At 48.5% G+C, this 12,705-nt stretch overlaps 5 protein-coding genes across 5 annotated transcripts; 2 read left to right on the top strand and 3 right to left on the bottom strand.

The window, feature by feature from the left end:
* The first annotated feature begins 97 nt into the window (after positions 1–97).
* FOBCDRAFT_292124 (TLD-domain-containing protein) lies at positions 98–2,085 on the top strand. Its single transcript, XM_031178634.3, has 2 exons — positions 98–211; positions 275–2,085. The coding sequence occupies exons 1-2, from the start codon at positions 146–148 to the stop codon at positions 2,033–2,035; spliced, it is 1,827 nt and encodes a 608-aa protein (XP_031044521.2). The 5' UTR covers positions 98–145; the 3' UTR covers positions 2,036–2,085.
* Positions 2,086–2,151: 66 nt separating this feature from the next.
* Positions 2,152–3,207, bottom strand: FOBCDRAFT_221472 (hypoxia induced protein conserved region-domain-containing protein). The gene is made up of 3 exons (XM_031178635.3): positions 3,046–3,207; positions 2,918–2,988; positions 2,152–2,862 (listed from the first exon to the last, which is right to left on the bottom strand). The coding sequence occupies exons 1-3, from the start codon at positions 3,102–3,104 to the stop codon at positions 2,318–2,320; spliced, it is 675 nt and encodes a 224-aa protein (XP_031044522.1). The 5' UTR covers positions 3,105–3,207; the 3' UTR covers positions 2,152–2,317.
* A 130-nt stretch (positions 3,208–3,337) lies between these two features.
* On the top strand, positions 3,338–6,627 carry FOBCDRAFT_221470 (uncharacterized protein). Its single transcript, XM_031178638.3, has one exon. It carries the CDS (start codon positions 3,611–3,613, stop codon positions 6,302–6,304), a length of 2,694 nt encoding a protein of 897 aa, XP_031044525.2. The 5' UTR covers positions 3,338–3,610; the 3' UTR covers positions 6,305–6,627.
* A 122-nt stretch (positions 6,628–6,749) lies between these two features.
* On the bottom strand, positions 6,750–8,148 carry FOBCDRAFT_292117 (uncharacterized protein; the record flags this gene model as incomplete). Its single annotated transcript, XM_031178639.2, has 2 exons — positions 6,750–7,907; positions 7,957–8,148. The coding sequence occupies 2 exons, from the start codon at positions 8,146–8,148 to the stop codon at positions 6,750–6,752; spliced, it is 1,350 nt and encodes a 449-aa protein (XP_031044526.2).
* A 1,237-nt stretch (positions 8,149–9,385) lies between these two features.
* FOBCDRAFT_272901 (metal binding domain of Ada-domain-containing protein) lies at positions 9,386–10,087 on the bottom strand (the record flags this gene model as incomplete). Its single annotated transcript, XM_031178641.2, has 1 exon — positions 9,386–10,087. The coding sequence occupies one exon, from the start codon at positions 10,085–10,087 to the stop codon at positions 9,386–9,388; it is 702 nt and encodes a 233-aa protein (XP_031044528.2).
* Between the last annotated feature and the right edge of the window lie 2,618 nt (positions 10,088–12,705).

The following is a 12,705-nucleotide window of genomic DNA, read 5'->3' as shown; positions in this document are numbered from 1 at the left end:
CAATTCACCCACCTTACCTCACCTCACCTTACCTCACTGAGGGCCCGGAATGTCATGAAGTCGTCTAGGCACTCTCAACTTCACCTTTGCATACCATCGTTAATTGTTAGTATCAGAGTGATGCGAACGCAGTGGCCTTTGCAAAATGGGTCAGAATCTTTCGGATGAGCATCCGCAGCGGCGGTCGCATGAAGAGCTAACCCAACAACTTGTGAGCTTCTCCTATCATACGTTACCAGAGCCAATTCTGAATACCGCTAACAAGATCTCATAGACGGAGAAGTTTATGAAGAAATGTTTCACCTCTCTTGAATTATACTCACTCAGAGATGTTTTCAAGAGCCTTGCGGATCAACAGGACTCTATCAAATACCTGAAAGAGGACACTATCGCCCGGTACCTGGAAATACCAGACATTCTCGGCACCTCGCCAGTTATTTTCCAAATGGTATCCTATATCGGCGCTTTTCCATTTCTTCAAGATGCACCTGTAGTCTTGGAGTTTCAGCGGATGATTATGGTGGTCGTCATCATGACTGAGCGCTACCGAACCGTATTGGCGCGGGGCTCTTCAGATAGGACCAAACTACTGTTCAAGAGCTTAGCTGTCTTTGATCGTAAAATGTCCGAAGCAGGAGCCCATCCAGACACGTCACATATCGCACCTACCGAGTCCGAAGACGATAAAGAGAAGGTCAGGTCCCGTGTGGCCGGTTTCGCGGTTGATGCAGCTGGCGACGAAGACGAGGACGGTGAGGACGACGACCTCGTATTGACAGCTTTTGAATTGCTTGACATCAAGGATGCCGTGGACCAGGGCCATGCGCCAATATTTCATGGCGCAACGGTCCCAACTGACAATTTCCGAAAACTTGTCATGCTGCTTCTCCTTGCCGCTCCGCTTGATCCTCAAGAAAGCCTCTCGATGTATTCAAGCCGGGTTGTTGGGCAAGAACTCGAAGGCCTCCGTAGCGCCGCTGAAAGCATTCTTGCCTCCTTCGTTAATGCCGAAACCTCAACTGGCATCAAGTACAACCACTTCAGAACAATCATACCTGTGATTTGCCCTAATCTCTTTCGTGGATTCAATGGTCTTTTTGAGCGCTTTCTTTTCTCGCAAAATCTAGATTTCTCCAAACATCAAAATGATACCCCAGCTACTACTTCATCTCAAAAAGTAGCACAACCTCTATTGACCGACACCGGCGACATACTAAATCAGAACACATTGTCCCAGATCTCACTTTTCCTTCCTGGAACAGATCTCTTCCGGCGAGTGAGACTCCTTTACTCAGGCAATGATGCCGGCTTCTCCATGGGAAGTTTCCAGACGAAGGTTTTCAACTGGCAAGCTCCAACACTGCTCCTGGTGAGTGGAACACGGCTGGGAGATAAGCCGGAGGGTGGTCAAGAAAGCAGTTTCGCGGCATCCTTGCCTCCGAAGCGGTTCCCTCACGGTAGCAAATCGGATCGGCTCACTTTTGGTGTCTACGTTCGTGAACCCTGGAAACACACCCACCGGGAATGCTTCGGCGATTCAGAAACAACACTATTTCAACTTGAACCAATTCACGATGTCTTCCCGGCATCAACTATTAACAAGGACTATGTCACCTTCACAAAAGCACCAGCGCACCATCCCATGATGTCGTTCGGTTGCCCTCATCCACACCCATCTCAAGCTCACAGAAAGGCCGACATGTTACGCCTAGGCCCTGTATCATTATTACTTGACGACTCGTTCGAGTTTGCAGTCTTCAACCACGATTTTACATCTCGAGGAGGTGCATTTCACTCGAGTGTGGTGAGAAAGCATGATTTCCAGGACCGATTCCAGATTGAGAGTCTCGAAGTTTGGGGCTGTGGCGGTGATAAAGAAGCCCAAGCCCAAGCCGAGAAATGGGCTTGGGAGGAACGAGAAGCTGAAGCTCGCCGCAAGATCAATCTTGGAAATGGCGATATCGAGGCTGACCGGGCGTTGCTTGAGATGGCGGGGTTAATTGGAGGAAACCGAAGTGGAGGGTCTATGACATGAAGCAACTCCTAGGAAATTAAGCATTACCAGACAATATATGTTCTTAGGGCCTGGATAGCACATCGGTTTAGCAACTGCCTGTCTTGAAACTTCACAATCTTCAAACTCAACAAACATAAACAATCATTAACATTTGCGTAGCTTGGGAGTAGAGCCACGCTGTACTCGAAGGTACCGCCCGTTGTCTATCGTACACAATGTCCTTCTGCCATAAATCGGCATGCGAAACTTTTATACAGACCTCCATCATGACCAATGGCTCCTAATGTACATTCTTTGCTCTCAGTCGTTCCTCTTTGAGATAATTTCGCCGAGATCGCCCAGAGAACTTTTGGGATTCTTCTTCTTCTTTGCGCTGGCGTCGTCCTCGACAGCTTGTGCGGCAGTTTTGTCATCATCCTTCTTCTCTTCTTTGCTGCCCTGTGGCCATAAACCAATGCGGCTTAGAATACCTCCATTACTGGAAGCTTCGTTGCCTTCGGGTTGCAATTCTGCAGTTGCCCTGGCCTCCTCGGCCCGCTGGGCCTGGACCTGCTGTCTCTTTTTCTCGAGTCTCGCACGCATGGCCTTTTCCTCCTCATCTCGGGCCTCGAGCTCACGAATCCACTTTTGTCGCTTCTCTTCAGCATCCTTCTGCTCCTGGAGCTGGCGGAGCTCCTTGCTCTTCTCGCGGTCTTTCTGGTAATACATGCTGCCGGCCAGCATGGCGAATACGGTAAATCCCTGGGCTGCAACTCGGGCTCGGAACATGCGGTTCGCCTGTTTTGAATCGCCACGGCGGAGAGCTCGGTAGGCATTAATAAAGGCGAGAGTGGTCAGGCCCATTCCTATAGCTATTAGAAGCTGTCTCGTGCGGCAAATAGTCCGAGATGTTTTCTATACCGAGGGGGATCAATGGCTCCTCCTTGATCTTGCGGAGGACCTTTTGCATTGGTCTTTCATTCTGAAGTTCCCTGGACTATCGCATGAGCGGGGACTGTACGGTATAGCAAGCTGGAATTGAAGCATACTGGTCGCCGTCAAAGGACGAGGGCATGGGGCCCGGGAGGGAAGGGGGTGCATCAGCCATTGTGTTGTTATAAAGCCTAATCGCTGGTGCAGAAGTGAAGTTGAATTCGTGAGGAAGTGGGCTGAGGATTTACAGAGGTACCCTACCCATGATCGCATCCATATCTGTACAAGCATCATCACTTTTCTCGCTGACGGGTGGGCTCCGCTATTCAAGTACCTACGTACCTTGCCCGACGCCCGAGTCCAAGCACCATCGATCGGCCTTTCCGTGTTTGGCCTAGCCGCTGCTCCACCGAAACTTCACAGCTCTGATCGCATTAATGAGCTTATTGGGATGCAATGTACCCGTAGCTTTGTCATCATCAGAAACAGAGAACAGATTTGTTATTCATTCTAGTATTGCCTTACGAACGTACTGTACCTCACTACCGAACAGAAACGACGACAGACGCGAATTCGATCCGATCTATCCCTCGACAGTCACCGTCGATCGACTTTACGACTTTCAACTTCCCCTGACACGCCTAGATTCAGCATCATGCAATATCCATGATATAGCCCACGATGTGGTTGCCGACGCCTTCCGTCGAGAGTATTACCCGGCCGCGACTGGCTGTGGCCGTAGTTTCTGCTGTGGCCGCGCTCTCGGCCGGATACTACGCATATCAGGTCCGGTCGCAAAGTTTCGAGTCTCTGCCTGGTGGTGGTCTACACAGAAGCAACGCAGTACGACGTCAACGCCGGAATCGGAGAAACGAGGATGGCTCAAGTTCCTCATCCGAGGCCCCAGGTGACGAAAACGCCAATATTGATCCAGTTCAGCCCCTTGGCGATGGAGAGACCATAGTTGATGGCGGGGACGAGTGGTGGAACGATCCCAGCGGTTTTCCTTCTAATCAACGAACTGGCCACAACATCGTCACCCTTCTCTTTCGCGTTTCAGAGGACAATGCACGCAGAAATGGATGCGTTCACAGAGGCTGCCAATGCAATTCATGTGGCATGGTTCCCATCCGCGGGGTTCGTTACCGCTGCGCAAACTGTGCCGACTTTGATCTTTGCGAAACTTGCGAAGCCCAGGGAGTTCACATCAAGACTCATATCTTTTACAAAATCCGAATCCCAGCACCGCCGTTTGGTCCGCGACAAATGCAGCAAGTTTGGTATACCGGGGACCCAGACACTTGCCGACGGACTCTGCCTCGCAGTTTGATACCCAAGCTGTCACAAGATACAGGATTCGAACGGCCAGAGTTAGAGGCTTTCTGGGAACAATGGACTTTTATGGCTAACTCGGAATGGAGAGATGACCCCGATGAGCTGTGTGTTGCAATGGATCGGAAGACGTTCGAGCGGTGCCTTGTTCCTACAGGAGGCTCCCGACATGCGGCACCAAACCTTATCCACGATCGAATGTTCTCTTTTTACGACTCTAACAACGATGACTTGATTGGCTTCACAGAATTTCTCCATGGATTATCATACAGAAAGCGAAAGGATAAACTGCGGAAGATATTCTCTGGCTATGATCTGGATGGCGATGGGTATGTTGATCGCAAAGACTTCTTGCGCATGTTCCGCGCGTATTATGTTCTATACAAGCAGATGCACAAAGATATCTTAGACGGCCTTCAGGATCAGCTACTCGCCAGCAGCGAAGCTCAACAGCTCGTCACCAGTCGTCAACCACTGAGCAGTCTGTTCGGACGCGAGGGTCGAGTCCCTCCTGGTGAAGGACAATTCCGGCACGAGGGCAAGACATATCAACGAGATGGCAGTGTGGATATTTCTGAAGGGCATGAGCACGTTGTTGCGCCAGATCGCGGGGATACAGCAGCCCGCGGCGATATTCTAACGAACTTGTTTGCCTGTGAAACTGATCATCGATTCCGGTCCAGAAGGCAGTTCATTACCAGAAACGATACAGATAGCAACTGGAGAACAGTTCGCCGTTTGAGTGGGAGTGAGACCGATCGTACTTATTGGGTTACGCTATTGGAACCGGCATCCACCTTGGAGGAGCTTCCAGGCCTCATAATGGAGACTTTGAATCCTGAGATTGAGGAGCCTACAGATGATGAGGATGATGAGGTTGATGGTGACAGACCTGCAGATGGCCTGAACGGGACCCATGATGAGGAAAATGAGACTGGAGGTCCTTCACGAACGGAAAGTGAGATCAGAGCCGAGACCATTGCTAAGGATCGCAGCAGGGCCCCTAGACTGGATAAACGTAAAAGAGACATGGCACGGAATCAGCTACATGAGCGATGGAAGAGGCGGCAGTTTTATCTCGACGAGGAAGAAGGAGGCCTTGCCCCTGATGACTGGGCAGGCAGTGAAGATATTCTGATGGATCTTCGCCAGATGGATGAAGCCTCTAGCGACGACGAAGAAAACGACTCTACGACGACACCGACTAGTTCAAAGGTCAGATTTGCCAACGGAAATCTCACTGATGACGAAGACCATGATAAAACGACATCTCCTAGCAGTGCCTCTGAGCACGCCCCGCGATGGAGAATACCTCACGCCGAGCGCGATGCTGGCAAGGAGATCCTCTACCAGGTCACTCAGCAAGCATTTAATGAGTTGCTTGATACCATTTTTAAGCCGGCTGAGGATCTTGCTGTGCAGGCAGCTGAAACCAAAGAACAACGGGCAAAGTACAAGGACGTACTAGACACCATCGAGCCTAGCGATGATGATAAGTCTAAGGCTACAAGTCAGGGTGACTCCAAGGTTAGATCCGCCGCTGATAAGACCCTTGAGGAGCTCTTGTCCGAAACTGGATATACTATCGCCTTACCAGAGGGACGAAATGCCATCGAGATTGATACTACGGTTGAAATCATCCATGAGGATGGAACGGCAGAGCCCGTTTCAGGGTCAGAAACCGAGGCAACCATGCCAATTTCTGAAGACGAAGAACAGGATCCCACTCTTCCACAATTCCGGCCCAACACACTCGAAGATGTACCTACCTCTCCGGCTTACGTATTCTACCCCATTACGCAGCCTTTACCAAACACGTCCGAGGACGACGTACCCAAAGAAGAGGATGACATCGATAGCGCTCCCACATCAGACATGCTGCGACACTGGAAACGCCTAAGTCTTGCTGAGGCCCAGGCGATCAAAAGAGGAGGGTGGGGTAAACTAAGCTTTGACGAGTTTGAGACCATCTATAAGAGCCAGGAGCATCAGGGCAACAGACTCGATTATCTCGGAAGCTGGATAGACTTTTGTATACCTTAAGCACGGCATTGAAACCGCTTTCGAACGCGTCCTGCCAGGGCTCCACAGTAAATGTGTGCCAGGGTTGGTGTTCATCCTTTACATTCGGGGTAGTTTGGGGAGATTCTGCATAGCATCTGAAAGCTTTTATGTGACATAGTGAAAGGAAGGGAATTGGCACATATCTAGCGTAGGACAGTGTGCGTATGATAGCGAGTAGGCATGATATTTGCTACCACTATGCCTAATGTTGCATGACTGCTCGTTTGCAGCAGATACAATATCATTTTTAAAATCACACAACAAAATAACACATACAATAGATCAAGCATAATTATTAGCAATCGAGTTCGTATTAAATCAACGCTGAAGTACTACTCGTATATGTTTGCTCAACTCGAGCCCCCTATTCCACCCCCCATGACCAGCATGCACCCATCGATCGATCATCTCTCACAGCCCCTTCTCAAACCTGCTGCTGAGTAGAATCAACACCGTCGAAGCCAAGCAGGGCGTTCCATGTGTCAGCGGTGCTTTGATCCCGTGTTCCCAAAGCCTCAATCTGAGCCTGAGCATCCTCACAAGCAGCCACAGCATCGGCACTAGCGTCACACACGTTGGTGAGCTGATCACAGATACGGTTGGTAATGATGTTGGGGTTGAGAGCCTCCTGCTGGCCTTCAGCGATGAGAGGATCCTGGGGAATGAAGGTGAACTCGTCAGCTGGGCGACCATTGAGGCCACCAACGCGAGCCATTGTAGGCTGGCAGACACCGAAGTCGAGAGCGCCAGCATTACCGCCAGCATTACCGCCAGCGTTTCCACCGTTACCGGCACCATTTCCAGCATTGTTGTCATCTGCAGCATCATCCTGACCATCCTGAGCATTGTCGTTGTTGCCATTGTTTCCGCCCTGGTTGTTCTGGTTTCCATTTCCGTTATTACCGTTACCGTTGCCGTTGCCGTTACCGTTGTTGTTGTTTCCATTATTACCGTTGTTAGCATTGCCATTGTTGCCATTGTTGTTGTTATTGCCGTTGTTGTTGTTGTTGTTGTTGTTGTTGTTGTTGTTGTTACCATCCTCTTCGCAATCCTCATCGTCATTTGCGTTGTTTCCATCCTGGGCGTTATCCGAGCCATTATTGCCCTGCTGGCCATCAGCGGGAGCAGTGCCATTGTTGGCAGCTCCTCCATTACCAGCACCAGCACCAGCACCAGCACCGGTGCCGTCATCTTGGCCATCGTCTTGACCGGCACCACCAGCGGCAGCGCCGTCTTGGCCGCCAAGCTGGACTTGGTCTCCGTTAGCACCAACGGCTGTGAAGGTGCTGAATCCCTGAGCGATCATCACCTCAGCCTGTGATAGGCCAGCAGCATCGAAAGGAGTTGTGACTGAGGTTGCCGAGTTGGCATTCTCAGTGGCTGCACCGTCAACAGCAGGGTCAACGAGAGGGACAATGCCGCGAAGGGCAGCAGTGGCTGGTAGGCTGGGGTCAGCGCAGACGAAAGGTCTGTCAACAGCTGAAGGGTTGAAGTTGGTCTCAGCTGCAACAAGACCAATAGCTGCGTCGAGAACTTGCTGATCAGTTCCCAACTCGGTGATCATCTGATCGGCGATAGTGAGCTGGAAGATGTTAGTTGATGTGATTTCAAGACAACCCAATACATCATACCTTGTCACAAGGGCTAGCAGCTGCGAGCAGAGCGCCAGGGATGCTGCCAGCAATAGTGGCAGCGACACCAGGGTCACCGAATCCAGCATCACCAAGTGCCTGGACAGCAGCAACAGGCTCCTGCTCTTGACCGAATCGGGCCTCGGCGTAGGCCAGGAGAGCGGCAAGGATGATAGACTTTGAGAAAGCCATGATGAATGTTGTATCGATTAAGTGATAGTGACGAGTTGGAAGGTTTACAAAGAGTATCAAAGCAACCAACCAGCGGTGCAAAAAGAAGGTATTAAACTTGAAGGAGTGGTCGAAGCGAATGCGTTCACAGAACAGCAGAAAGAAGCAAAGGAGAAGGGAAGGAGAAGCAGATGCTGAGAAGAGGCTTGTGTGAGTGATGATGATGATCGAAGGGAAACTCTAACTCTGGATGACAGATCGTCTCACTTATATAGATGTTTCTCTCAACATTATCGAGTAGTTAAATTTGAATAAGCTTGAATCAATGCAACTTGGCAATCAGCCTGAACCTCGTTACGGCGATCATACATGACCTGCTACGATATTGTTTGACGAAACCATATCAGTAAGCGCCGTTTCCAACTTGAGGTTCTCCCCAGGGTTGACAAGACTCCTGGGATGGGGTTGGCGTCTCGTTGTTTAGTGTTGCTGTCGAAGAATAGAGTCTAGACTATAGGAGCTTAACTGGATGGCCTATAGTTTCCAAGCGTCTTAGTCATGGCCAAGTGACAGGCATGTGTCGCGAAAAGCCTCCTCCGCGATTCCGAGGCATCGCAGGTCTCGGATACGGAAATCCCGAGCCCTTTGCCGCATCAGATGGTATCTCTCATAGTAAATAGTTGAATGGGCGGCTGCCATCGAAATTGGTTCAAGACTGAAATAGAGCCTCGAAAAGTGATCCATTGGTAATTGGTAGAATCGTTGAATTGTGTTGGTGTTGATAAACTCTCAACGCACAAAAATCCTGCCCACAAGGGACTAGAGAATACACGCAACTCAGTTGTCTGGTCAAGCTGTCAAGCTAACTTTTTTTTCGGCCATCCAACACAATTCCAGTTGGAAATTGCCTAGTCGATACCATCGTCATGCACAGACTGCGACCGGCACAGATGGTTGCCGTGATTTTGGGGTTTCGGTTGAGGCTCGCTTGAGCATCCTTGTAAATAGTTCAGCCAAATGTGTTGTAGATGTGAAACACTGCCGAAACCACCCACGCCGTTCAAATTTGGTCACCAGAAACAACACGTGCAAGGCCCCCAGAAATGTCCGTGCAAAGCGCCGCCAGTCTGGGACGGTGTTTGTGTTCATCGTGAGCTTTGGTCATTGCTTTTGAAGCTTAGTTGCTCCATGTATCATAGAAAACTGGCAACGTAAGCCCAACTAGCCTACGTTGAAGGACCAGCATGATATGAAATCATTACACAAGCGTCGGTTTATTCTCTTCTGGCCATATCAAGAATTCCTCGATAGACCATGGACTGTCACTGCCACTGAGAGTTGTTGATGGTGTTTCTGTAGTTGCATACCCTGAGCCAACCACAGGTTCATCCCAAGAAGCAAAGTCAAAGTCTTCTTGGCCCAGAGTTTCGAAGTCCAGTGTATCAATCCAACTTGTTTCTCCATTTTCCAACAAGCTCTGGACGCCTTGACCTTGTCTTTGTTTTCTCAGATACTCTGTTGGTGTCACACCAACACATTTCTTAAACACTCGATGAAAGTGCCACTTAGACAACCCAGTCAGCCTCGCCATCTGACTGAGGCTCAGCCTGGCTTCTGCGTCGCCCTGTTTCTCTGTCTGTTGTTGCACAAACGCCCGGATCTTTCGCACAGCTGTTTCTTCTGGCATGAACCCTGCTACTTCGGGCTTACAGCGTTTGCAAGGGCGGAAACCAGCTTTCTGGGCATCGTAGCCATTGGTGAAGAATGAGACGTTTGCTCGGCGGGGAAGACGGGCCTTGCATATTGGTCGGCAGAATATCTTGGTAGTGCGAACTGCATAGACGAAGAAACCATCTGCATGGGTGTTGCGTGAAGTGACGGCATCCCATCGAGATATTTCGTCTTCAAAGAGTGTTACAAAGTTCAAGGCCTGTTTAAAACCAAGAGTTGATGGATCCATTGAGAAGTTTGCTAAATGCATCGAAAAGTTGATGAACAAGTTGAAGTTGAATTAATGATGGTGATCTAGGGTGACAGAGGAAGTAACGGAATGGCGATTAGTGGGGGCATTGCTATAAATATGACCAATGAACTAATTAGAAAGCATGTCAGATATAGACGGTATAGAGCTTCGAATAAGGTAGTCGCAGAGATGACTGGTATCGTTCTATACGTTTTTGACACTTTGCTAAACCGTTATGTCAAAGTTGCTGAATTAAATCTACTGATGTAGATCGATTTGCCTTACCATTTGGTTGTATCACTCTTACTTTTGTTATATGTAAATATAGTATAGAAATAGAACTTCTAAGTCTAGAAGAAACACAGAATACTAGACAACAGAACTTATGATGACTTTTGTGTACACCGAGCCCTTGACCTAAGTTTGGCATAACTACCTCGAATCGAGACTGTTACCTCAGCCCTCATCCCTGTGATGATGAATACAAGCTGATGTCTACGTCTCGCGCATGGAACAAGAAGGTCAGGGTTGAGCTCGACCTTCAAAGAACGACATGACAACTTGTCTCGAGTTGAAAAAGCATTAATTCTAAAGTCAGTTTGTGATTAGTATAACAATGGTGGTTTTATAAAAGCAAAATGATATATTAATGTATTAATCATAGAGGATGATCACTGGTGTTAGACAGCAATGCCATCTTCGGCTTGGGAGATGAAACTCAGTAGATGTGGCAACAGATACAGTGGAGTAATGCTCTAATAGATGCTTGACTTGTATCAATAGTGAAGAAACTCAGCTTTGCGAACGACGTGACAACTCGACATAATGATCAAGACACTGGTTCACGAAATAGCTTGTCGCTTATTCAACAGGCAATCGATTCGATCTCGTCCATCTGCAACTCGAACTCTGCACACGAAAACCCTCATTGCTCAATGGTATCAGGAATCACGTAACTCTAGAGAGCAATGAATACCGGCAAGGGATAAAAATGTGAAAACGAAGGAGAACAAAGCACGAACGGACCTAATAAAAGATAGGTCATTTCAGAGAGCATCGACCGCCTCTGTAACCCTACAGATGAGAAATGTGACGCTGCTGACGTTTACGCTGAGAATAATGAGTTGATGGAATCAGTCACAGATAATGTATAGACAATGTCAAAGAGTGCTCGGGATAGAAAGAATCACAAGTTACAAGAAAACGTGGAGAAAGGGCTCGGTCGATAAATTCGATCCTTCAACCAGAATGCGCTGTTTATCTACTCTCGAAGTAAGTCAACTATGGCCTCAGTCAAGCTCACTCACTTTTGCTGATTCAATAGAAACTGAAAGTTGTTTGGTTATTGGCGCCATGCTATACCAGGAGATAGCCCATAGAGAAGCAGATATCAGAATCTGGAGAGTTGGTCCATTATTCATAAGAGGAAACGGGCGACGGTCTCAAGAGGCGACGTGAGCAACACTGTATCATTTGGCTGACTATAAAATGTCAGTGACTTACTTGTCGAACAGAAAGTAGAACCAGCATATGTCAGTGGCTTCTCTCATTCAGAGAGAAATTATTGCAGGTGGACAAAGTTCGCGCACCAAGTTTGCGAGTTTTCAAGCTCGTAAGACAAGGCAAGCTACAAGAGCTTTTGCAACTGCTCCAGGGCGGTCAGGCTCTCTACGAGATCACGACCAACGTGGTGTATCATTGTTGTCAGTAAGTATGGATATGTCAATTGACCACTGTGTCCTGAGACTCGTTAATGATCTTAGCATCCCAAGGATCAGCCAGAGATGTGTAAGTTTTTGTTGGATGAGGGGCTCGACGTCGATCATGTGGCATTTTAAGACGACTGTCATGCCTTGTAAGTCGACATATCGTGAACTGGCATTGGCATTAAGTTGCTTCCGGATTGCAAGTGCAATCCAGGACTGTAATACCAGAGAGCGAGCTCCAGCGGCTCAACACTCGCAGACTGATGCTAACAGCCGGGGCTAATCCAACATACAACGACAACGACAGAATAGAGAGTTTCCTTGGCGGGCTCAAAGAGTTCACGAACCAATTAGTGCGTTTACTGGGACCAGTTCTGTGGTTTATATGCTTGCTCGCTCCCAAGATACCTTCAATTTGGTCTGGAATGGGAACCTGTATAACTGCGATCATGACATAGCTCATCTTATTAACAGGTGTATGCCAATCCATGACCGTTTTCATAATTATCATGGCTTTAAAAGGCCATGGAAAGGAAAAGAAGACGAATGCCCATACTGAGATGACAAACGCTGACCACCTGCAGAGTATAGGAGACGATAGAGTTATACTGACTCAAACATCACACGCTGCTGTATTTCAGACGTCGCACTTTCAGCAGATGAAGGTGGTGAAGAAGGGGCGTTGTTATGATCACCAGCAAATGACATATCTTCATTCTTTGCGCCATCTCAACTCTTATCTAGGATAGACATTTCAAGACGTGCATAACTTAGAAGGAAGATATTGAGCATCCGAGTTCTCCAACTAAGACCATAAAATTAGGAAAAGACTGCTTGACTGCAGTAAACTAGTAGGAGTTCAGGTTATTCTTTGCCTCAAGGGAAACTTCTACTTCATCCTTAGAACGG

The sequence above is a fragment of the Fusarium oxysporum genome, chromosome IV (assembly GCF_013085055.1).
Source record: "Fusarium oxysporum Fo47 chromosome IV, complete sequence".
NCBI classification, from domain to species: Eukaryota; Fungi; Ascomycota; class Sordariomycetes; order Hypocreales; family Nectriaceae; genus Fusarium; species Fusarium oxysporum.
The sequence above is the reverse complement of the archived record's forward strand: the minus strand, read 5'-3'. Positions and strand labels throughout refer to the sequence as shown.